Source organism: Plectropomus leopardus, chromosome 1 (assembly GCF_026936395.1).
Source record: "Plectropomus leopardus strain MGB_pleo_1.0 chromosome 1, ASM2693639v1, whole genome shotgun sequence".
Lineage (NCBI taxonomy): Eukaryota > Metazoa > Chordata > Actinopteri > Perciformes > Serranidae > Plectropomus > Plectropomus leopardus.
Genome location: NC_142176.1, coordinates 16,055,111 through 16,080,147, shown reverse-complemented (window position 1 = coordinate 16,080,147; position 25,037 = coordinate 16,055,111). Strand labels below are relative to the sequence as shown.

General features: G+C 40.2%; 3 protein-coding genes across 15 annotated transcripts in view; 2 read left to right on the top strand and 1 right to left on the bottom strand.

Annotated features, from left to right (window-relative positions):
- Positions 1-14,763, top strand: part of ly75 (lymphocyte antigen 75) — a 34,187-nt gene extending 19,424 nt beyond the window's left edge. Inside the window, exons 23-35 of the mRNA XM_042487577.2 lie at positions 180-340; positions 1,415-1,544; positions 1,986-2,206; positions 2,306-2,468; positions 3,140-3,304; positions 4,481-4,603; positions 4,949-5,134; positions 5,220-5,443; positions 5,595-5,802; positions 6,823-6,984; positions 7,076-7,192; positions 7,457-7,639; positions 10,825-14,763. Coding sequence (XP_042343511.2) covers positions 180-340; positions 1,415-1,544; positions 1,986-2,206; positions 2,306-2,468; positions 3,140-3,304; positions 4,481-4,603; positions 4,949-5,134; positions 5,220-5,443; positions 5,595-5,802; positions 6,823-6,984; positions 7,076-7,192; positions 7,457-7,639; positions 10,825-11,000 — 2,219 coding nt within the window. The 3' untranslated portion in view covers positions 11,001-14,763. The remainder of the gene's footprint in view (positions 1-179; positions 341-1,414; positions 1,545-1,985; positions 2,207-2,305; positions 2,469-3,139; positions 3,305-4,480; positions 4,604-4,948; positions 5,135-5,219; positions 5,444-5,594; positions 5,803-6,822; positions 6,985-7,075; positions 7,193-7,456; positions 7,640-10,824) is intronic.
- marchf7 (membrane-associated ring finger (C3HC4) 7) lies at positions 14,172-23,311 on the bottom strand. 4 transcript variants are annotated; one of them, XM_042492950.2, is made up of 11 exons: positions 23,153-23,310; positions 20,425-20,617; positions 19,381-19,527; positions 19,070-19,238; positions 18,315-18,500; positions 17,068-18,223; positions 16,794-16,963; positions 16,606-16,709; positions 16,090-16,194; positions 15,047-15,095; positions 14,172-14,890 (listed from the first exon to the last, which is right to left on the bottom strand). In XM_042492950.2, exons 2-11 carry the CDS (start codon positions 20,605-20,607, stop codon positions 14,799-14,801), a joined length of 2,361 nt encoding a protein of 786 aa, XP_042348884.1. In that variant the 5' UTR covers positions 20,608-20,617; positions 23,153-23,310; the 3' UTR covers positions 14,172-14,798. The 4 variants fall into 4 exon arrangements, with proteins under 4 accessions (XP_042348884.1, XP_042348899.1, XP_042348892.1 ...); XM_042492965.2 differs by having other exon boundaries at positions 23,028-23,159; XM_042492958.2 differs by lacking the exon at positions 23,153-23,310 and adding an exon at positions 22,881-23,021.
- baz2ba (bromodomain adjacent to zinc finger domain, 2Ba) overlaps positions 23,269-25,037 on the top strand; it is a 100,821-nt gene continuing 99,052 nt past the window's right edge. For 9 of the 10 annotated variants that reach the window (XM_088076329.1, XM_088076340.1, XM_088076307.1 and 6 more), the window contains exon 1: positions 23,269-23,453. In XM_088076329.1, coding sequence (XP_087932455.1) covers positions 23,367-23,453 — 87 coding nt within the window. In that variant the 5' untranslated portion in view covers positions 23,269-23,366. The remainder of the gene's footprint in view (positions 23,454-25,037) is intronic. The other variant, XM_088076321.1, reaches the window with a different exon arrangement.

Sequence of the window (25,037 nt, the reverse complement as noted above, 5' to 3'; positions counted from 1 at the left end):
ACCCGACAAGCATGGTTAGCACTTCTATCATGACTCAGATGATGTTAAACACCTTGTTTTGTTTTCTTATGTTTTATCAAATTTGAGCTGTTCTAATTATAAATAATGGCTCTTTAGAGTCAATGCACTCATCCTCTATCAAACCTAAAACATTTTTGTTCTATATGTGTGTGTTTTAGACTTCATCACCACCCTTTTGCCAAGCATGAGAAACATGGAAAGGATATGGATTGGTCTGAAAATCAAACGTGACGTCCCTCAATGGGCGGACGAGTCCCCAGTTAACTACCTTAACTTCAACCCCCTGCTGCTGGGCATGCACAGAGCCATAAAAGTCACCGTAAGTTCCCTTTACCTTCACTTCTGTATTAACTGGGAACTCAATTTTCTTTTCTTTTTATGGGTGTTTGCATGTGCAAAATAAGTTCTATAAAGCCGCTGTGATGTTACTTGAGACTAGAAATTTGAAAAAACTGGAGGTGATGATTTGGAAAAAAGTAAGCTTATCTGACCTCCATGGACCGCTTCTTGTTTCTACTTGAGGGTAGCAGTTGTATTTGCTGCTACTGGTGTAACTCACCAAAATCTCTGACTGAACTGATGGTGGTCATGTTGCACTGAGGGCACCAGGTTGTTACAATGAAATAAAGGTGCTGCATTGTTTTTTTTTTTTTCCTTGTCGGCAACAGCCTTGGCTGCAGGTATTGTTTTTTTGGGCACATAGTCCAGTTCCCAATGTATTTTTGTCTAAAATTCTTGGAGCATTGTTAAATTATAACTTTTTGGAATTCTTGAAACATGAGAGATATTAAGACTAATCTTTGTTTTTTTATCCAAATTAAGTTTAAAAAAAAAATGGTGAATGTTCAAAACACATATTTCACTAAAATATCAGGTTCCAGGCTCTGCAGATGTTTACTTTTGGTGTCTAAACATATGTTTATTTTTTCAGTAGTTCAGTTGGAAGATGTGTGTCAAGCATCCACGTTTTAGAGTATGTAATTTCTTTGCAGTAACATTCATATTTGAAGCATTGTTAGCTGTCATGGCTACATATGAGTCTGGCTATTCGTGGGTGTAAACTGTAACTGCAACTTGAGTGGTTGGAGGAAGCATCCACCACAGTTGTGTCTATTGTGAGTCTGACCTGGTTAAAGGAATCAGTATCAGTAGAATGCTCTTTTAATACAAAACTTAGACTCAGAGCACAAGATAAGTTGTGCTTTACTACACTTTATCTTTATCCAGTCAGCCACAGACTGAAGATACAAAATCCTTTTAACTCTTAGCACTGACCAATGACATCTCTCCAAAAGGAAAACTTTAAACGGGACAAAAAATCTTAATCACACTTGAATATATAATGTAATTTTTCTTACTACTTGTTGTACATTTTCCCCCTTTTTCTCGACAGTCATTGGATCTGGCGAGTATGGAATTGTGTGTGTTTTTGATCAATAACCCCAACTCTGCCATGCTGGGTACCTGGGACTATTCTTCCTGCACACAACACCAAAATGTGGCCATTTGTCAGCACTATGCAGGTAAATCCCCAACTCCAACACTTAATACTACTTTGTTATCCAGATTTTTTTTTTTACAAAAAGTCAGTTCATTGAGTTGCTTAACCTGCCATATTAAGGTTCCTCTTAAGATTTTTTTGATTATCGTTTTAGTAAGTATACGTTAACCCTGGAAAATATATTTGAAGGGCTGTAAATAATACATGGCTTAAAACTCAACATCTTTAAGGGCTGGTTGCCTTGAGGTGTAGATGCCAGCCGGTACATATCATTGTCCATCTCTCTTTTTCCTGATTCCCTGTCATTTCTCGACTGTGTTCTCTCTAATAAAAGCAATAAGGTGTCCCGATAATTACTTAAACAGGGAAAAGAAATCCACTTCTTTTTTGCAACCGAGATATTAAAGCAACTTAAATCTCTAGCACAACTTGCATGGCATGATACAAGGTTCATTCATTTCAGATAAAGTGGAGGAACGCCACATCCCCACAGAGCCCTTCAGCGTCAATAACCACACCTTCCTGCTGCTCGCCAAAAATCTCACCTGGTTTGAGGCTTTAGAGCAGTGCCGAAGTAACAACATGGACCTGGCGAGTGTGGCCGATACCTTCATGCAGTCCACCCTGACTGTGCACGTGAGCCGTGCACGCACACCCATGTGGATCGGCCTCTTCAGTGAAGATGTAAGTGTACCAAGGGAAGAGCTGCCTTTATCATAAGTCAGTTTTTTTGCAAGGTACTTCCTTTACAAAAAAATCTTTTGTGCATTGTTTTGTGTTCAGGATGGGATCCACTACCGCTGGACCGACCACAGCCACACTGTGTTCAGCCGCTGGTCTTCCGATGTCACCAGTGGCTCCTGTGTCTATCTGGACACGGATGGCTTCTGGAAAGTCACCGAGTGCGATGAGGAACTGGGAGGAGCGATCTGCCACAAACCACACGGTGAGTTTAGATATGGAGATTAATGGAAACGTTTGCATATCCTCATACAGTTCAATCCTGCTAGTGGTGGTGTACAAAATGTTTTATTCTAGATAAAAAAAAAAATCTGTAGGTCCACTCTTTGCTTATTCTGTCAGAAAAGCTTTGAATGTTACAACATCCTTTCTTGGTGCATTTGTTCAGCATGGTGGTGGTGGAGAAGTTGTGTAAGGATTTCAGTTATGCCAGTCCTCTCTCAAAATGTTGAAAGCACAAGTTTGGTGTGTGCTGTTTAAATGTACTGCTCTGCTGAGACGTCGTCTGTGGTAACAGGATTTATAGTCTGTTGTAGAAGAAATGTAGAAGCACAGAAAATAAAGTTATGGCTTCCTTTTTTGGCCCAACTGTCAAAAGAAAACACAAGAAACATCTGGGTGTAATTCCAGAGGGAAGTATTGTGACATTGTAAATTTAGTCTATAAAGTTTTTCAGGTTTTGCAGAAGAAAGAAAGACTTTATAACTTCAACAAAAGCACTCTAAATAATTATTCTTCTCTTCATCTTTTTTGTAGTCCTAGGGTTTGAAAACTTGACAGGTTTCATCTCCTCTAAAATCTCTTCCTTCTCTGCTGGCATGTGCCAGCATTCTTGCAGATGCTAATATTTTGAAACTATAAACTTGTGTATTACAGAAGAGATCATCACCACACCAGAGGATGTTGCAGTGAAGTGCCCCCATAAGATTAACGGTCCAAACTGGATCCCCTTCAAGAACAACTGCTACTCCTTCCAGCTGGTCGCCACCAGATGGGAGCAGTTTGACCAAGGCAAGATTCAGGACACCTGCAAAAACCTTCGTAAGTACTTCACAACATTGGACTCACGTTAGTTTGACTCACAGGATGTAGACTGCATACAGTAAGTCTGCCATAGTTCTAATGTAATCAAAATACACACTGCTACGTGATTCTTGCCAGATCTATCTTTAGCTTTGTTTTAGTGTTGTGCGTGAAACAACAGCTTCTGGGCTAACAACCTGCACGCTAAGATGTGTTTTTGTGTTTTATGCTGCGTTTTCTTTTGCTGGGATTTAGCCATTTTAATGCCAGGCCTCACCTCCATGCGTGCAAAATTTCCACCAAAAGCAAGTTCCGTTCTGACACTATTTTGGAAGGACACTGCCGCTGTATCCTTGGCTTAGCACTGTCCAAGATGATTACGCACCAGCGATACGCAACTTGCAGCTCTTAAGCCCCTCTCCTGTTTGTCCCTGTGGCTTTGACAAAAACTTATATGGAAATAATGGTTATTTTTTAATATTTTAGTTTTACTTTATAATTTTTGTAGGCCTAAAGTGATTCTTACATTCTCCAATTTTAAAATGCGTCGCCCATATACCGTATAAAAAATGTTTCGACATTTTGTGAGCCATAGTTGACATAGTTGTCAAAATGTGAGTCACTGAGACCTTTTCCTCAATATTTTGCCAAACCCTGTGGCTACTATTGAGTCTCCCTAGCTAGGCTAGCTATGGATTCCAATTCCAAAAAAGGAAAAGTCTTAGTGGAAAATAGAGAATTTAATAGTGCATGGAGAGATAATATGCTTTATGCGTTATGCTTTTATGCTTTAAACACCAACGCCGCAAAGTTAAAATACCAAATAATCATGAATAGCCCACTGCGGTAAGCTTGTGGTAAGACATATTTATAAATGACTAGTTTCATTAAAGGGCCAAATATGTTTTGTGACTCCAGACAGATTTTTTAAAAAAAGGCTCTTTTGATTGTAAGGGTTGATTACTCCTCATTAAAAAAAAAATACAGACAACCCAGAAGGTTTTTCTTCCCTCAGTGTGGCGTTACGATGAGTTCAGCCATACCTTTCCCCAGCTGGCACAGTGTAAAACAAAGTGTGGAATAGGTCTGGCTAAGTGAGAGTAGATGTGTCGTTATCTGGAGGTATGCTCATGAAACTCTCTCTAATAGACTGATGTTGCTAAAGTTTTTAATGATGATTCATTTATGTTTCAGATGCAGATGCAGACATCCTAACCATCCGAAATGCAGAAGAGAACGAATTCATTAAGCAGCAGCTTGTACCGTTTCACAGCTTGGTCCGCTTTGTCTGGCTCGGGCTGTTCAAAGATGAAAACGGTGAGTAGTTTTACTGACATTTATGTAGTTTTTTTTTCTTGTTCAGTTGTTTTTCAGTCTGCAATCGGTGTGCTATATAACGGGTGCAACACTTGCTAATATAAACCCTAATAGGGAGGCGCTGTGTAAACATATATTAAGGGTACTGGTTTGTTTGCCTTTATGACATTTGCCTGATGAAGGTAAGAGGACTGAAACACTAAATAATGTGACAAGGAATTGTTTTTTTATTATATATTTCTGTTGTTAGTAGTGTAGTAACAGCCTCGTTCAATAATGGTCCTTAGAGTGTGTGTATGTTTTTGTCATTATGCCAGGATTAATAGTACTTTTGTTCTGCTGTAGACAACCAGATGAAGTGGTATGATGGCACAAATGTCCAGTACTCCAACTGGGCAAATGGCAGGCCGGATGTAGATAGACCGTTCCTGGCTGGTCTCACTGTTGCCGGCAACTGGATTCTCATCTCAAACCCAAAATTTTACACAGACTTCAAACAAAGGAGCATTGTGACCTGCAAACTGGACAATGGTTGGTGTTTCACACTTAACATTAATAATTCATATTTCTCTGTCCACCTCTCAATACTGAAATTATTTTATCCTTCCCTCCAAAGAGCCAAAACAGGAGTACAATAAGTCATCCATGGATTTTCAGCATTACGGCAACTTGACTTATGAAGTTGTAACTCGTAAGTTAAATTGGCACCAGGCTCTGAAAGAGTGTGATCAGCGTGGAGGCCACCTGGCGAGCATCCACGATGTACAGCACAGTGCACATGTGAACCTCATCGTCAAGACAGACGGCTTCCCACTGTGGATCGGCCTATCCAACCAGGATGTAAGAAAAAAACAAAATCTGAGCAGAAATAATCCCACGCATATCTCATTTCAGTTTCTATCACATGGTGGCGCATCATATTTCTGTGCTTATAATTTCACTTCACCCGACCGTCTAACATGTCTCGTGTTGTGTGTCTCTCTTTGTGCAGGTCAGTGGCTCGGCTTTTGAGTGGTCTGATGGAACGAGATTTGACTACAAAGCCACCATCTCTGACTCACAGGATGGCTCCAGCTCAAACAAACAAGAAGCCAGCTGTGTTTCTGTAACCCCTGCTGGAGCCTGGGTAAGGACCAGCTGCAACACGCTGGTAGACGGCGCCCTCTGCTACACCACCACCATCACCACACCTTCCCAGAGTAAGACACAGATGTGTTTTATATGTTATTTATACAGTATATATTGTTCTTCTTTCGTCACATAGGAAAAAGGAAATTATTCAAATCTGCATAGAATGGTTTAGTTTTTCCCAATGATTTAGAGGAGAAAACCATCACCACTAAATCCTTTACATTATGGCTTTATGTACCGCAGTTCTCTAAGCTGCAGTGTGTCCAGTGTGAACAGGCCAATTTCTCAGTGCGAGTGCCGAAAGGAAGCGGATGGCGCTTTATGGAAAACTGACGCACTCTGTGGCACTTCTCTGTGCAGTGTGAACCTGGCGTTCAGCCTGGTCCACACAAACATCAGTATATCTGAAAACGCAGCTTTCTCTATGCATTTTGGGCTTTCGTCTACATGCAAACTGCATTTTAGGTTACTAAAAACGGAATTTTGTAAAACTCCGTCCAGGGTGAAGAAGTTTTAGAAACACCGTTTACAGTGTTGATGTATAGACAGAGAAAACTGAGTTTTAAGAGAGAAATATCAATCTTTTTTTCCCCTTTTATGAGACATCACAAATTAAGCAAAATTTCCTGCAGTTGCGGACATGACCAAAAAAATGCTGCCTTTAACCTTGATTATAGGACTTTTTTATGCTTACACACAAATGTATGGTTACTCTTCCATGATATTGAGAAACAGAAGCGTCAGAGTGCATTGCGTAGGACACTGCTTTAGGTAGCCTTCTGGTAACAGGTTTTTGTCAGACTCCTGATCGGTTTTCTACCTGTTCTTTGTGAGGTTTTTGGGTGACGGGTTTATCACTGCGTATTGGTTAAGCAACCTCTTGACATCACTTTAATTGTGTTTTTGTGTTGTCATTTGGAATGAGTTTTTTTGGTTTTTAAACAGTGTGTGTTAATAGGAAAAAAAGAGAACGAAGGAGGGAAAAGCGGCGTTTTCAAACATACATGTGTCCGCATGGACTGGGCCTTATTTTGAGTTGAAGTGGCATTGACCGTCGTCCATCTTGTTTCTGTGTTGTTGTGAATCAGGAGCCAGACTGCAGGTTACCCCAGAGGCTAATCACTGCCCTGAGAGCAACGTTGGGGCCACGTGGGTGCAGCATGAGGATCACTGTTACGCCTTCGACATGAATTTCTACAACTACAGCGTGTACAGCATGGAGCGGGCCAGGAGCATCTGTCAGAGCATGGGTGAGCTGTTGTTCCGTGTATGAAGGGTTATAATTAGTATTCACATGAAGCAACTGTTGCCCACCAATTGTTTTATTTTTTCTGCTGACAGATGCTCAACTACTGACCTTAAAAACCAAAGAGGAGAGCGACTTTGTGTCAAAGCACATGTTTGATGACCATCTCATCACCAGTCGAGTGTGGCTCGACATGGAGCTCGATTCTCAAGGTAAAACACACAATTTTCAATGATAGCAAGACAGTAAAATGTTGGTGAGGATTTAGATAAAATGACATGTCAAATCTGCAGTTTTTAAGTATTTCAATTAAGATTTTATCCATACTAGGGCTGTACCCAACTCGCTTCATTTGACTCAGATATTAACCCTCACCATCACTCAGAAACACATCACTTGTGACATTTGTGTTGTGAAATAGTGATGTCAGTCCCTCTCCCTTTCTCCCGTCATTATCTCCTCATTCTCTCTGTCAGGTAAGCCTGTATCGTGGCATGATGGCTCGGCTCTGGCTTACTCTAACTGGAAGTCTGAGACTGAGGTTACTTGGAAGAATTCGGAGCCCCACTGTGCCGTCATGATGGCAGGAGACAAAGGAATCTGGAAACTTGTCAGCTGCAGCAACAGCCTCAGTCGTGTCGTCTGCAAAACTGAAGCAAGTGAGTATCAAGACTGTATTAAAGTAATGGTTTGACATTTCAGGAAATGCGCTTGTGCAAATTTATGCAGAGAGTAATATGGTAAGATAGATACCACTGCTAATATCTATGTAGTAAATATGTATCTGGAGGAAGCAACACTAACAGTCAGAAACAGAAAGGGTTAACCTGACCAGGCGACCAGTGGAGACTCCGAGGCATTTCTAGTCCCGGCCAAGAAGATACAATAATATATAACTAGGGTTCCTGCAGATCCTTAAAAAGTCTCAAAAAGCATGAAATTAATCAATCCAAAAATAAGACCTTAATTGGAATTAAAATGTCTCAAGTCAGTCTTTCAAAAAATGTGTAGACATTGGAGGCAGGATTATTATGAAATAAAAAAAAAAATCAATAATTTATCAAATGCCTCTTGCATCAACATCACCCAAACGTCATGTTACGATGAATATTTGAAAAAAAATAAAATTTCCCCTTACCTTAAGAAATTGATTTCAGTAAGTTGGGTTTTTTTCCATCAAAATTGGCTACTGTAAAATCGGTCCTAAATTTCAAATCAAGTAGCACCAAAAGAGTCTTAAAAAGTTGTGCCTTCAGTTGTAGTAACCCTGTTTAACATGTTAATTCATGGACATCAATCCTTCTATTTAACTCTCAGCAAGAAAGAGAATATGGGTATGTATAACTGAATCTCAGCAGCATAGCTCCACCTTTTCAGAAGTTACATTATTTTATTGACAGTAGTCATGGTTTTGCGTGTCTCAGTCCAATACACTGAACAAAACCTGAAACACAACTATTTCGTTTTGCTCCCATTTCTGGCAGGTTGAAATTTAAGATCTAAGACATTTTTATTAACATGAAATACTTAATTTTCTCAAAGTTTATAGTTATAGTTATAGTTATAGTGAGCACTTCTCCTTTTCCAAGATAATGCTTACAGCTGACAGGTGTGGCAGATCAGCATGCTCATTACACAGCATCATTAGTAAATAGGTGTGCCATGGGATGGTCACAGTGAAAGGCTACTCCAAAATTTGAAATTTTATCTTTTGGGATTTCAGATCATTACAGAAGTGCTTTTTGGGTCACACAATCAGTTGGTACCTGGCGTGACCACCATTTGTCTAATGCAATGCGACACATCTCCTTCACATGGAGCTGATTTGGTTGTTGATGGTCCTGTGGGTTTTTGGCCCACTCCTCTTCAACAGCTGTGCAAAGTTGCTGTATATTGGCAGATATTGGAACATGTGCCAGACGACAAAATGCTGTCAGGCCAAGACCCTGGTGATGATGACAATAGGCAAATGAGCTTCCCTGAGACAGTTTCTGACCAAGCTGTATAAGACATACATGTTTCTGACAGTTTTTGACCAGCAATTCTTCAGTTAAGCCCCGCCCTCGAACGACACTAGCCAATCACATTTCGTGCAGCTACAAAATGAGCGCGGACATCCTGCGGTTTTATTTAAATGTACGCAGTTAAGTGTGTTTTAATCCGTTACCTAAACCTCACATAAACAGAGCAAAGTGTTTCATTTGGATTAAGACGCGTGGCAGCTCAACCTACAGTAGATAGCAAAAAAGGATGTCAACATTTGTTCTAAGGTAAGACAACATAGTGTTAGCAAAATTTGCTGCAAAGTGACAGTATATATAACCTCATACATTGTGTTCACAGCATCTTGTAAATCGTCACAATAAAGAAAACTGTGCTTGGTAATGTTAGCCTAAGTTAGCTTGTAGGTGAGATTCTCAAAAAATTGGTGACAAACTGCGACGCGGCGTCATGATTTAACGTTAGGTTTAACCAATTTCACGTAAATGCTACCATTTGTTTGAACCAAATGATACCCGTCAGTGTAAAGTTAGCCTTTAAACGGTTAGATAACGTTAGCAACAGTTATTTTCATCTAATATTTTCATGGCACACGATGTGAACATCGTTTATAACGTCACCGTGCAGCAAACTTTGCTAGGTGACGTTAGCTTAAGTTAGCTAATAGCCGCTATCTGTTCAACGTAGTTTTAGTATTTTTCTTCTTTGACAATAGGACGTCCGTGAATTTAGCTGTAACGTTACCAAAAAAGCAAAGGCTAGCTAACGCTAACTCCACGGTGTAGTGAAGAGCCGTTTGACGGCTTTTGTGTGAAATAAAGGAGCTTCTGTATTGCATCTTTGGACACGTCTTTGACACTGACGGCCGCCATTGTTAGTTTAGGCACCGCGCCGCTTGTTTGTTGCTCGGTTGTAGCATCAGCTGTTTGGTTGGCTGCTCTCACATGATCTTGCAGGTGAGGACGCAGGATGTGGAGGTCCTGAGCTGGTGTGGCTCCTGTGTGTTTGGTTGATATACTGCCAAAGTCATTGAAAGGAAACTGGAGACAGCTTGTGGTAGTGTAATGAACATTCAGTTCATCTTAAATCTCAAAAAAGTTTTTTTTTCCACATAAAACTGCAAGTTTAGGAGTGGCCTTTTACTGTGGCCATCTCAAGGCACACCTGTTTAGTAATGAGGCTGTTTAATATGCCACACCTGTCAGGTGGATGGAGTATCTTGAAAAAGTTGAAGTGCCCAATAACACAGAATATAACTATTTTGTGACCAAATTTTGATATATATATATATATATATATATATATATATATATATATATATATATACAAGTGCATAAAAAGTCTTGCTAACTAATACCAGTGAAAATAAGTGTTACATTTAAATCTTAATCAGTTTCTCTTACATAGAGATTCTGAACTTATAAAAGCTGTATGAACCCTGCTGAAAAAAACAGCTCGACCAGTTTAAGATGGTTAAACTGGCTGACCAGCTTGTTTGACCAGGTTAAGGTATGTTTTTGTGTAGTTTTTGATGGTTTAGCTGGTCATACCAGCTGGTGATGGTTTATCCATTGAAGTGACTGCAAAACTGAAACCAAATCAATGCACTTGAGTATGGAGAAATAACAGTGTCATGAAGGGGAAAGTATGAAAGAAAAGCAAAGGGCATAAATCTTTTAAGTCTTATGTGTGTTATGCATAAAGGTAAATGTGCACGGCTTGATAGGCTGTCACACCAGCATGTCAAACAATAAAAGATCAGCAAGAACTGGGTCAGGACCATCTTCGACCAGCTAAAGCCAACTAAACCTTTGACTAACTAACTTCTATTTTGTGTCCTCAGAGTCTGGAGGCTCTCATGTGGCGCTGGGTCTCTTCATTGTGGTCGTCCTCGCTCTCCTTGCAGTCGCTGGCTTTATCATCTATAAGAAGAAAAGAGCTCACTTCTCCTCTACTGTCCGCTACAAGAGGACTTTTGATGACTCGGATGGCACCAGTATCATAACAGACGCTGACTGAGCTCGCCTAAATAATCCGCCTCAGGGAGTATTGATGTGCCTTGTGTGCATGTGAGTACTTATCAGCAAGAGCAGATACAGCCTTCCCCTTTTTTAAATTATTTATTTATCCTGCTCGAACCTGCAAACTTTCTAAAATGATGTTTAAACTGTAAATATTGTTAGAGAAGTGTGAATATTCGCCAATACAGTTTCTTAATTTGGGTTATTTTAGATTGTTTATCGAGAGCCCAGTGTTATACCGAATGTAAATACTGGGGCTGATGCTGTCTGGTAAAAGTTGACCAGTGACATTAGTGGGATGTTAAGAGTTCCATTATTTGTTTTTTTTATATTTTGAATTGATTTATAGAAATATATAACCCGATAAAAAAACTCCCATTCAACATTACAACTGGGGTTAAATTGCACTGATGTATGAATGTCTCCATAGTATCAGAAACTAAACATCCACTCATAATTTTAAAATGTAATTACCATTACTCAATCTATTCCAGTTTTCAACTTTTGATTTCCACACAGTTAAAATTAATGGATTAATTAATAGACTTTTAATGGGCCAGTTCACCTGAAAATACAGCAAAACCTGTTTTTTCTTTGACTTGCACTGTCACACAGTGTATATCACTCAGAATAATGCCAAGACTTCACTGTCAATAGAGTTGGAGCTAATTCGCTACCAAAGTATGACCCATAACTGTTTACAAGGAAAAGTAAGAAACTAAAGACTGTGGCTGTTATGTAAACATTTGATTGTATTTCATTAGAGATTTTTGCTGTTGAGTATTTTTACGTTGAGCTCCAATTTGATGGCCTGAGCAACAGCCAGTGTTGCCAACTTGATGACTTTCTTGCTAGATTTAACTTTTCAGACCCTCTTAGCAACTTTATTTCTAAAAGAGCGACTTGTGACAAATTTATGTTGTGTTCCACCACCAAAGTTGGAAATTTCGAGTGGAGCATTCCCCAAAGTTGGATTACCAAATCGCAGCAGTAGCAGCAGTAGTAAAAGCTGCAGTAATATTTAGTTAAATTTATTGAAAGGATAACCCCTTGAGATATATCATCTCGTTGTCGAGGGAGTCCTCATCTCAAACAAACAGAAAGTGTTTATCAGCAACTTCTGTCTCATTTATATTTCACTAAAACAGTAATACACACAGTTTTGATGATTTTTGATGACATACTATATAACATGACTTTTTTTCATGATTTTTGATGACATCCTATAATATGACTTTTGTCATGATTTTGATGACATTCTGGACTATAACTTAACTCACGATTTTTGAAGACAATATACTATGACCTTTTTTCATGATTTTTGATGACATACTATTCTATGACTTTTATCATGATTTTCAATAACGTACTATACTAAGACATTTTTTTTTCACGATTTTGTCCAACATCGTTCTGTGGACATGTTGCTACAGTGTATGTGCAAAATACAGTGTATTGCGCTGTGATCAATTGGTATTGCTAACTATGGCTAAGCTGGCTTGGACTGGTATGGCTAACATCTTGGTTTTTACAACTTGTTGTACTGGACTGGGTGTGACCTCCAAGGTGATGGACTGTAGCATTAGTGAGTAATTCAGACCATCAGGAAAAAAGAGAAATATAGTGTGCTGCTCATTGAATCCCAGTCCATGGCTCTACATCATCAGCGTGGGGTCTCTCCCACGCTGTTCTCTCCTTTGTTTAATAGGTGGGGGGCAGGTAGGAGGTCAGTTGCAGTGAGTTTCTGTGGTTTCTGGGGTTAAGTTGACACTCTGAATTGGAAGCACTAGAAAGTGGTGCACTATAGTAAAAGCACCATAGCTCTCAGGCCATTCAAATTTCCTACGAAATCTAATTCAGCAATTAAAAGTCATTTATGTGCTATGATGTCACAAATATGCAAATGAGCATATGTCGCCAACTAGCGACATTTAGCAGCTACTGGAGCGAGTGCAAGCTACATTCATTAGAAAGGAGTTGGAAACAACTGATAAATCCAAACTTCAGAAAATCCCATAAAAAACTGTAAAGAGGTTGTACTCTGGTTAAAAAAAACATTGGTATTTGTAGTTGGTATGTGCCTTTTAAAAAGTAAGAAAAAACAGGGATTGATGAAAATCTCACTGACTGTGCCTTTAAACATCACTGCTTGAGAAGAAATGGGAGTATTAAATCGTTTGGATAGGGTTATCTTTAGTGTATTTTCTTGTTCAGTCAATACGCAGCTATACTTAAATGATGAAAGAAAAATCTTAAAAGTCCTGCTGATCAGTTTTAAAGACGTAGGACACCGTCTTAGCCTCAAAATGATTCAGACGTGTTTGTATAATTTATGTTGATCTGACTTTTCTATGCACTTAACTACTGAGCAAGAACGCACTTTAATAATGTCGTGAAGCTGCAGTTGCCACTATGTTTAAGCACAACGAGCTTTGGAGAGGTTTTTTTTTCGAGAGAGAGAGAGAGAGAGAGACATTCAAATTGCACTTGCATTTGCTGTGAATGCGTTGTAAATATGTTTTATAGCTGAGAATGAACCAAAGATGCTCTGAGTCGTTTGAATGTCAAAAGCCTGAGCTTTCCTTTCACTTTTTGGAATCAATACGGCTTGTTAACACATTCGTATCAAGTTTTACACCAAATGTTAGTGTAGGTGTTAGTGTGGGTGTTTTTGTTCTGTTTTTTTTTAAACTTTTCTGTTATTCCTAAACAGACCAAGCTTAAATAAGGTACAGTGTCCTTCCAATAAAATTTTCTGTCTTCAAAAAATGTCTTTTTCTATTTTATCACTGTGACAGGGTTCTGACGGGGCATTTCTGTCTTAAAAAGCTTCACATTTATTAGTTAATGTTTCAAATTATATAAATGATTTTTGACAATACACTATACTGACTTGATGATTTTTGACAACAAACTATACTATGACTTTATCTCATTATTTTGACACCATACTGAATAATGACTTTTTGTGATTTTTGACCACATACTTTACTATGACTTTTTTTCTTATTACATACTGTACTATGTAATCGAGAATTACCCATCAACATCAGTGCGAGAAATCTACCTGCTTATCACAAGAAACACCTTTCTGTTAACTATGTTGTGCCTGAACCATAAATAGATAACAGTAAATATATATAATAAAGAGGAAGGCTTAACAAATAAGGCAGTTTGCATTCAGTGTTTATTTCCAAAATTGAAAGCATGAAACTAGATTTACAGACATACATAAAGCATTTCAAACACTGAAACATAGACAAAGAAAATTTATTGATGGGTTTAAGTTGTTTTTCATAAACATATTCTCAGTGGGAAATGTAAAAGGAAACGGACAAAAAAAACCGAATAATTGCCACTTTTTATACTCTCTTCAAAAAGCATCCACCTTACCATCACCACTTAAGTATCAACCTTGTCACCGCTGTTACCAAAGCTATTTCAATTCCTGCCTTCTCATTTAAACATTAAAGCACTTGTGGTATAACAGTTAAAAAGACTTGCACTCTTCTTAAATTATAAATGAATAAAGTGCACTCTCATAGAAACACAAATACAGTGGTGTCAACCAAAATATTTTTTTGAGTTTGCATATCTGCAAAAGCCACCGGAAACAAAGGCGAGACATGTTCTGTGCACTTGGCATTTCTCAGTGCCGTTGCATTTCAGATGAACATGACAATGTCGAAGCATGTGTGAAAACTGGGTGAGCTACCATATGGCATGGAGTGACCCACTTTTTTTTTTTTTTATTTTTTTTTTTTAAATATACCCTCAATCCACTGCTTTAATGTAATTAATACTCCTCTTCAAGATCATCATCCAGGTCAGAAAACTCGATAGATGGTCTGTTGTCTCGCGGCTCCTCGTCACTTTCTGCGTGGGGAACTGCAAGAACCCAGACACACTAAGTCAAATTCTGTAGCCATATAATAATTCAGTGTACTGCAGCTTTAAACATTACAGATAAAAGCTTGCTTGCAGCAAATCAAATTATCTTTGAACAAACACAAAAACATAGAAGAGAAGGATTGAGCAACATACTTTCAAGATTGTCCATGTGTTCATGAAGAATTCTCACCAGGTTGAATAACTGGGTGAGAAAAGGAGGCAGTTTCTCTTTTCAAGATCTCAACCACAATTCATCATTTAAACATTTTCAGATTGTGAAATTTTGTGTAAATCAGTATGGACTTGGGGCGTCTGTGGTTCAATGTGTAAGAATGCTATGATGTATTAAAAACAACTGGGCAAACAGGAGCCCCTGAACACTGTAATGAAGTCTGACAGCAATAAAAGACAAACAGATCTCTCAGCCAATGATATCTGTAGAGTGTGTGTGTGTGTGTGTGTGTGTGTGTGTGTGTGTGTGTGTGTGTGTGTGGACATTTGTACATCTATCTGTGTGAGGACCAATTCAAAATCAACACCATGAGAGCGAGGACATTTTGGGCCTTTAAATGGCAGTTTGAGGGTTCAGACTTGGCTTTAAGGTTCAGGATAGATTAAAAGAGAGGAGATCTACATGAGTAAAGGTGAGGGTTGGGGTTAGGCATGTAGTTGTGACGGTTAGGGTGGCGATACTCAACTTGTGCCACCATAGGCCAAATCTGGTCAGCAATAGAGTGACAATATTCTAATTCACAATAGAAATAAAAAGGTTCACACTGGGAATATTTTTGTGTACTTGAATATGAATAAGGAGCCCGAGTGCATTAAAAAAAGCATCAAAATTGTCTTTTTTTCCTGTGAACATCTGACCTGTGCAGGGCTTCTGCAACTAGTTTGTGTAGTTATTCACTTTATCTGATAAATATTATCAATCTTTGTTTAGTAACTAGCCCCTGGCCTTCTGTCATTTTGCAAAAGTGGTCCCCTGGGCAAAGCAAGTTGAGAAACCATCCCTGCACTAGGAAGAGGCACGTCATTGAGAGTCCTAATGAGCTTAGAAGTACAGGGTTGTGTGTGTGTGTGTGTGTGTGTGTGTGTGTGTGTGTGTGTGTGTGTGTGTGTGTGTGTGTGTGTGTGTGTGTGTGTGTGTGTGTGTGTGTGTGTGTGTGTGTGTGTGTGTGTGTGTGTGTTCTCACCCCAGCAGCATCGACTGCTCCCAGGACGTCAGAGAACCTCTGCTCACAGAAATGCAGCAACACCACCAGATAGAGACCGCTGCTGATAAACTCGTCATATTCTGACTGTGAAGCAAAAAAACAACAAAAAAACCCACACTTTCAGTAAACAATTTACAGTTTTTATCTAAACATATAACAGCAGATAGCTGGCAAAATAAAAGGAGAACCCCATGTGTGTGGAGCCATCAAGAACAGTTCAAATCTGCATCTGCAGTTGTTGTGTTTTTCCACTCATTTATTCAATCATCTGTATAGATGCAACCTCGTACTTTGACATGATTTTAATTCATCAAATGTTTCACGCAATTCCTGCCCAGGATACCATGCTATATTCATTATCAACGTATATACTGATGTTTAAGGGCAATTTCCATTTTTCTATAAACCATAAATTGTTTCATACTCATTTCAGTTTGGGTGCAATACATTTTGAAATTCAGTTCTCTAACCAAAGGAAGTAATATGGCGACTCACTTGAACATGTGTCCTGTACAACTCCTGAATGTCAAAGTTGTCTATGTTCAAACGCAGTTTCTCCTTACAGAGTTCACATGTTGTGATGCCCTCGAGGTTTGTGCCTGAAAGAAAAACAAAGGTTATCACCTTGGCTGACAAGACTTGGCTTTGGTGAAAGCTGCAGCCAGTAAAAAGTTTGTATTTACCTGAGCCAATTTTGGAGCGGAGCCACCTCTTGATGCATTCCTGGTGGACGTATTGCAGACTACCTGTGCAGCGGCAGGGTTGAATCAGGGGGTTGGTGGCCACTTCCTCCCCCATCTGGCAGATTCGGCACAGGTCGCCTTCTTCCTCGTCAGAATCCTCCAGCAGTAGTCTATATCAAGAAAGAAAGCCCATACCCAAATCACTTTATTATATCCAAGTTTTCTAGAAGACGTAAGTAATAACTGCACATATTGGATGTTAAAATGTTGTTACCTCTCCTTTATCTTGCGTAGCTTCTCTTGATCCCTACTGGAAATGTGCTTCTCTTTCTGGTCGTCCGCCTGACTGTCAACACCACCAAATGGACCCATAGAGGCTGAAATGTTGTTATATACTCCGACTCTGCGGCGTGGCGAAAATTCAACCGAGGCATCTTCGAGTTCAGGTAACGTTTCATCCTCGAGTCTGCAGGGTCGACCTGTGCCAAAAGCCTCTAAACCAACTGCTCCTTCATCTTCCTCCTCCTCTTCATCCTCCTCCTCGTCCTCGTCGTCATCTTCTTCCTGTGTTGCTTTGTACTCGAGGTCGTCCCACCTTCTCAATAAATGTGGACGGCTGTAGCCTTCCTCTAAGCCCGCAGCTGAGTGTGAGCTATCGTCCCGAGTGTGTCTTCTGAGGCGAGAGAGGAGGGGAGGGCAGCGGCCACGGAGGGAGGAGGACAGCCAGGAGTAGCTGCTGCTACCTCCTCCACTGCTGGTGTTGTTGCTACTGCTGACGCCAGGCTCTCTCCACGACGCCATTCTGGACGGAGCCTGGCCACTACGATAGCCATCGTTGCGGTTTTCCTGTATAGGAGCGAGGTCTGCTCTACGAGTCCTGAAGCTACCCGAGGTTGCCTCTGATTCGGGCTCCACACTGCGAGCTCCCTCATCACTGTCCACAGACTCTCCACCGGTCGATGGACTGTCCTCGTCGAGGGAGCGAACACTGGACGATCCACTAGAGGAGTCTTGGCTGGAGCGCCGTGAAAAGAGACGGGACAAAAGGCCCCGAGCGGAGCGCCGGCCCTCTGGCTCTCCACCTTCTGGGGCCGGCCTTGGAGGAAGCGTGGCCTCCGATGTGGGCAGGGGAGTAGTGTACCTGGAGCTGTGCGAGGAGTAAGAGGAGGAGCTATCTGAAGAAGAGTCAGGGTTTCTTGATTGTCCCTGAGATGAGTGGAGGGCGGATGAGCCGCTCAAGAAACGGGATGGGGTCCTGCTGCTGAAGTCTCGCACAAGAGGAGAGGATCGATAGGAGGTGGAAGATGGGAGGTGGCGATTTAGGGAGCTTTCTCTAACAGTGGAGGAGGAGGAAGAAAAGGAGGGAGAGTAGGCAGTCTCTTTGGGCCGGGCTCCCTGTGCATATGTGGAGGTCACTCTGTCTGTCTGATCTGAAACGAGCGGACAGAAGTGTGAGACTGGCTTATAAGTAACAAGACATTTAGACAGGTTTCGTGTGTTTACATTTCAAAATATGCCTACACAATGACGAAGCCAGTCCAGGAGTCCTGATCCTTCTTTCTCCTAGACCTGAGAGGCTGGGCTCGTTCTTTGTCTCCAACTCTCTCGTGGACAACAGCGGCTTTGAAGAGGAAGATGGCGACCGTGAGAGTAAACGGCATGAGCTCCACGATGAATCATAGGCGTCAGTTTGTTTTTCACCCGTGCCTGTTACAAAAGAGTAGACAAACTGTTCGGTGGTTTGCTTGGTTCAGTTTCCATTTCAGTTAAACACTAATGGGAAGTAGGTATGGGCAATAGGACAGTATTACAGTACACCAGGGTATTTAGAAATCCAGACAATGTGATTTTAAATACCCTCAAAATATGGACCCTCATCTTTCCTTTAACTTTATAGTGGAGAGGCTGTATTAAGGATGTTTGCATGCAGTGCCCATCACTTGCCCTTGAGGTTACACCTGGGCCACATCACATGCGTGAGCAGTGTGTGTTCACATTGTTAGTTGTGGCAGCTGCTGCAGAGCTGCCTGCTATTATAACTACAATTATTACTCACAATTATGAAGCTGTGCAAGCTACTGCATCATCAACTACAGTCCTGCCATTGTTTCACAGTAAAATGCCTCGCGTCAACAACTAAAGGGATTCTGTCAAAAAGTTTGTCAAAGGGCTTTTACTTTGAAGCAGGAATGGTCGAGTAAAACATAAGTTCGTATTTTGTCTTATCTGTGACAGATGAAGATATTACAACTGTAGTAAAAATGTGGTATATGTACCTCTGCCACTGCTGAGCCCAGTACTGGAATAGGTGGATCCTGTAGCTGAGGTGCCAGCCGTTCTTGAGTACAGTCCCCTGTTGTATGAGAGTTTGGCTCTTTTAGAATCGCCGTCATCAGTGGCGTTCAACAGACTGGAGCGCATTCCCAACCTCGCCTCAGAATCAGTCTGGGAAAAGAAAGGCGACCATTGAAAAATAAATTTCAATGACCTCATTCAGCAATATCACTCTAACCTTTCCCCTAAAAATGTTTTGAGGAGGGCGGTATTTTGCCTGACAAAAACAAATGACACAGTGGGGCGTCAGTACCGGTTTGCTCCGACTGCTGAGCGAGGATTCGGTCCACGGGTGATCATAAGATCTGCTGGAGGATGTCAGAGAAGAGGGCAACTTCCAGCTGGTAGAGCGACTGTCAGAGCTGCTGTAGTCTCTGGACGAGCTCAGGAAACTGGAACTCTTCACAAGGAGAGAAGGCAAAACTTAAAACATTAATTACTGTTTATGCATATATATATATATACATATATATATACATACTTTTGCTGTATTTTAGTAGTGGGACAACCACAAAATAGTTGCTCTATGGAGCAATATTCTGATTGGGTTCTCCAATTTGTGCGTGAGCTGATGTTAACATGGATGTGTTAACGTGGATGTTGTTTTTTGTCATTGTGTGTTTTAAATTGTGCAAGAAAAAAAAATCAATTGGCAGTTTTTTTTGGGTCTTTGTATCTGTTCTGGACTGTTCTGGAAAGTACAGGAACTAGACAGGGCCCAGGCCAACAGTAACACTATCTTTTGAGACGGGCTGTGACGAGCAGCAGGACTGAAATACACACAACGTGTGCCAAGGAATCTAGGCTGCCCTATAAAAAGACCTCCGAAGTGTCTGCTGTTGCTCCACTGATAAATGTGGTTAGCTACTGTACCGTGCTCCTGTGGGAACCTGTGAGAAAAGAGCTTACTTGGACACTGTCTCTCTGGAATACACTGGAAAAAACAGATGATGAAAGCCTCAAGCAGAAAAGAAACAGAGCGGGATGGCGTGGACGAGGCCCAATAAGCGCAGTTGTTGTCACTGTTGCTCTTGATCGTTTCATCCCACTGAAAGCAACACTGTTCCAGCTGTCCCCCTGTGACCTTTAGCAGGCTAAATCAGATGAAGCTGGTGTTCACCTAACATGACAGCTAAAACATACCTACCAAAAAAACCCCGAAAAACAAAAGCATGCAACCATATACAACACGCCAAGACTGATGCTGTAAACCAGGAGTCAATTATCCAGAAGGCTGTAGGCAAATTTGTAGACGGGTGTGCACTGTGTATAAAACTGGGCTGTGCAGTCGGCCTACCTGGTGGTCCAAGTCCGCTTTGTAAGCTGATGACGCCCTCGGGAAGCGGTCATTATTCAGCACAGTGTCCCTACTGTACAACCTACTGGAGCCCAGTGATGAGGAGGAGACTGCTGGACTGGATGTGTAGGACGACCTTGAGCTGGACAGACAAAAAGGAAGTCTGCGAGACCTGGAGTCCATCACGGATTGCCTGTTGCGATGTGAAGATGAGAAATCCAAAAGATATTATTGCACAGTCAAGATGAGCTGACAGGAAGCAGGAAGAAATGCTCACAGATCCATCTTTTATTCACCACCCAGTGACGGGACAGGGCAGGAAGTTTACACCTCGCAGCAAAGACTTTTAAAATGCCTGCTGCAACCTCTAAATACGTCTAGTAATAAAGCTTGGTGGGGCGGTTTGTGCGAGCATGTCTGATTTGTTGACAGAGTGCACGTGACAGTGTGTCTGTAAACACTAAAAGTTGCCAGCATGCTGCTTCTTGGACTTGGTATCAAAGTCACAGAGCCTATCTTTGGGACTGAACTCTTTCACATGAACATGACACTTCCACGGAGCAAGCAGTAGCACTCTGAGAGAGCAAGGTGCTCTGTAACAGTCACGAGACACTGAGATCATTCATTATTAAGCTGCATTACTGAATCCAACACAGTGCACAGTCAAGGTTACTTATATAAAAAAATGAGAATATTGCAATTTACTTGAGTGCTATTGATGCATTCAGCTAAAAGCCAAAAGTACAGAGGATGTGAGTGGGAGAGTTGAGAGTTCCTGACATAAGGTGGTGCAGTGTGAGTGAGTCCCTGGTAGTGATATGGATCCATTGACATTAGCTATGGCACCTGTGGACAAAGATAGCTCAGCCAGCCAGCAGCCTGTCAGACTGAAACGACCAGCAGTAAATAACATATAACAAACATATTAAACCACAACACAGCACTTAAACCTTTGAATCACCCCAAAACATAGGAAACATAAAATGCTTTAGCATAAAACAAAACAGTTTAATAGAAGCAGTCTGACGAGTGTGTCTGGGGAGTACAGAAAATATTTTGCATGTATAAAACTTGAAATATTCCCATTTGCTGCTGTTCATTGCCATGAAAGAAGCTGCAGGTGCCATGTCTCCTAGTGAGCGATGAATCCCACCTTCACAAAGCTTTCAGTGTTTATTTATGTTGCAACGGTCTCAGAGAAGTGAGATGAAGGTTGTGGTTTGTGGTGCTGTAGGATCGTGCTGCCTTATACATGAAGTTGTTGGGAATATTTTGACCGATCCATTTAGGGTTAATGAGGGCAACAAAAGCAACAGCACCACAAACCACAGCCTTAGTCATAATAATCATTTAACTGAATCAACACTTCTATGAAACAATGAACATTATAACAGTGGATTTACTGCAAAATAGTTTGTTTAGTGGATTGCAGTAGTTTTAACAAGGTTTAAATTAACTCTACTCAACTGTAACTAACTAACCTGAGCAAAATATAAAAACTAGTCAGCAGTAGGATGCAAAATATAACAGAAATAGCTAAAAGTAAGGTGGAAATAGGTGTAACCAATACAACATGTATGATCACAAAGAGACAGCTAAAGCTATTAACACTTGATTCTGTGAATTTGAAATATATTATTATTTTTTAATGACCTCAAACATTAAGTACTATATACGATATATGTATAAATATTTTATGTATGTGTAATTATGTCAATTTTCCGTCATTAAACAACCTCTCACACAGTAGTGCACATACACACCTATATGCAAAACATGTTAATCGTTAACACATGAGACATATGAGATGTGTATGTATATATATATATATATATATATATATATATATATATATATATATATATATATATATACACACTACTTAACTGTATATTCTTTTTTCTTAACTAATTTAATTATTTATTTTGCTAATATTGTTACTTGTGATCTGTCGTTAATTTTAAATTACTTTAACATTGTTTTAATAGTAATTGTGCTTTGGCAACACGTCAAATGAGAAATTGGGTAGCTTACCGTTAGTCCCTGACTTTAAGTAAAAACTTAAATTTTCGATGTGAGTTAATTTTTACTTTTCCTGGTTCAACTCCGGCCTGACAGCTAGCAGTTTAGATAGTTTACCTCTTTGCCTCCAGCTTGCAAATACAGTTAAAATAACTAGATAATTACAGTTGAATAATGTTTGGACTAAATCGCGTAGATCGACATTAAATGTAACTTTTCCCTCATGTTTTTTACCGCTCCGCTTCCGGTCGAAACAGTCTGTATAAATAAAGATATGATCATAAGGTGGCTCGCGACCATAGCTCGCGACGAGTAACGTTAACGTTCGGTTAGCTACAAAATAACGTTAGCAGTTGACCACAAGCTTGCTGATTAAGCGAAAGACGGCAGTTTAACGTGCTCAAGCCAGTTGTCGTGAAATATTAACTACCTACCAAGACGGTGTTTAGATGTGCCACCGGGGTGGTTCAGCTGTTTTTCTGCAGAGCTGTTTGCTACAGAGGCTCGCAGCCCCGTTAGCTTTGAGCTAGCTGGTTAGCTTGTCATTTGAAAGCTGGCGTTCAGAAGTCCTGACATTTTACCTTAACTTAATCGGTGGTGCTAAATTACACCGATGTTCGTTTGAGGCATCCGGTCCCCGAAACAAGTCTTATTTCGCATTAATGCTAACAGGATGCACTGTCACTGTGAGCATAGACACCCTCACCTTTGATTTCCTCGCCTCAGCACAGCGATGGCGTCTGTGTTGACTGCTGTCGACACAGACGGTCAGGTGACTCGTAATGAGCCGGAGGGAGTGGTCGGAGAGATTACTCTCAGGTGGTTTATTATCCGTATGCAGATGGTTCAGTCACGTTTGCGTCGTGAGGAAGATTTGAACAACCACATTAATGTTCACTCCGTGAAGAAAAGACACTTTTATGGACACGATAAAATCAAACGTCTCACCGAGTTTGACGCCTCAGAAATTCCCAAACCGAGGCGAACAGCACCTCCACGTGGCTAAGGTAAGAAAGTCTGTCATATGTTCTGGGATTAATTACACCAACATGTTGTTTTGCTAATACAAACCTGTATACAGTGATGGATAAAGTATGTAAGGTTGCTTTATTTGTACTCAAAGGTACATTTGTTTGCAGTAAAAGAGGACAAACATTTTACACAAAACACACTGGTGAGCCCTCTCTGCCTGCCAACAGACAAACTGATGTCTCATACTGTGTGTGATTCAAACTGTTTCATTTCAACTGCAATCAGCTATTCAGTTGACATATCATTGTTTGAACTTTATCTATATTCTTGGAGGTTTATCGTTGTCCTTGGTGTATATTTAGGTATTGAGTGTGTTGTTAAAATCGCCCCTGCACTTGGGGGCAGATGCAACATATGACTTCCAGTGTTTTGATCAATATTGTGAATCTGATGTTGCATGTAAAAATAATTGATGGTTGTCAACAAGTACAACACAGATACAAGTTAACATAAACTATTTCTCCAAATAGATCAAGAGGTTTTTGAATAATGACATCAAAACAAAAAAAATGTTACAACTCCCCCCAGTCTACTTCTGAGGGCCACGCTTAAGTAAAAGCAGGCCTACAGATTTCTCACCAGGAAGTGACTTTGGCAGAAGTTAGTCGCCCATTACAGTATTACCTGGCTAAAAGTTTTTAAGTAGGCCCTATCTGATATGTACTGTGCCTAAGTATCCAAATTAATTTTATCCTATGAAATGTACTTAAGTATTGAAAGTAAAAGTCGAGTTAATGCTATTAACACAAAGATAAGCGGTCAGATCTAAAAGTTATTACATTTATTTCATCGTAACATACACTGCCTCAAAAAATGGAGTCCACATTACACTTGAAATTTTATTTTATTTTTTAAATTTTTTTTGCAGTTTAAAGCATTTAAGGATCAAAATGCAATTTTTTCTTTCCTCACAGTCCTTCAGTAGTCTTGTCTGTCCATCCCCTCCTCCCTTTCTCCCTTCCCACCCAATTTTTTAGTAAGTAACTAAAATACTCTGAGGAAATTTAGTGGAGTAAATTATGCATTTTATTTGAGAAATGTAGGGGAGTAAAAGTGAAAATTGACACAAATATAAAAAATAAAGTAAAGTACAGACACTGTGATGTGCACTGGAACAAAGTATTACTATTATCACCACCTGCTGATTGTTGATTCTTCAATGCAATATTTTAGCTCTGGTATAATCTTAATACACTCTAAATTGACAGAAAAAAATCACTTTCAGCAACATTTCCAAAATATGTCACCAAGGCCTCTAAATGTTTCAAACGTATGGCTTTGTTACTTCTGTTTTCACAGCAAAGTTTCAGTACTCAGGAGAAAGGAGATATTACTGGACTTAAAATGATGAGAATGAAAACAAGTTTACAAAAAAGTAAACAAAAAATTGCAGGGTAGGGTCTGTGTACAAATTTTGGGTGATTAACAAAATCTGTGGAATGAGACATGCAATAATCCAGCATTATTAAGTACTGCATTTGTCATGGATTTGAAGTCACTACCACAGCTAGTTTTTGTCCGTGTGTTTGAGACATTGGCAAATAATCCCTCCGAATCAG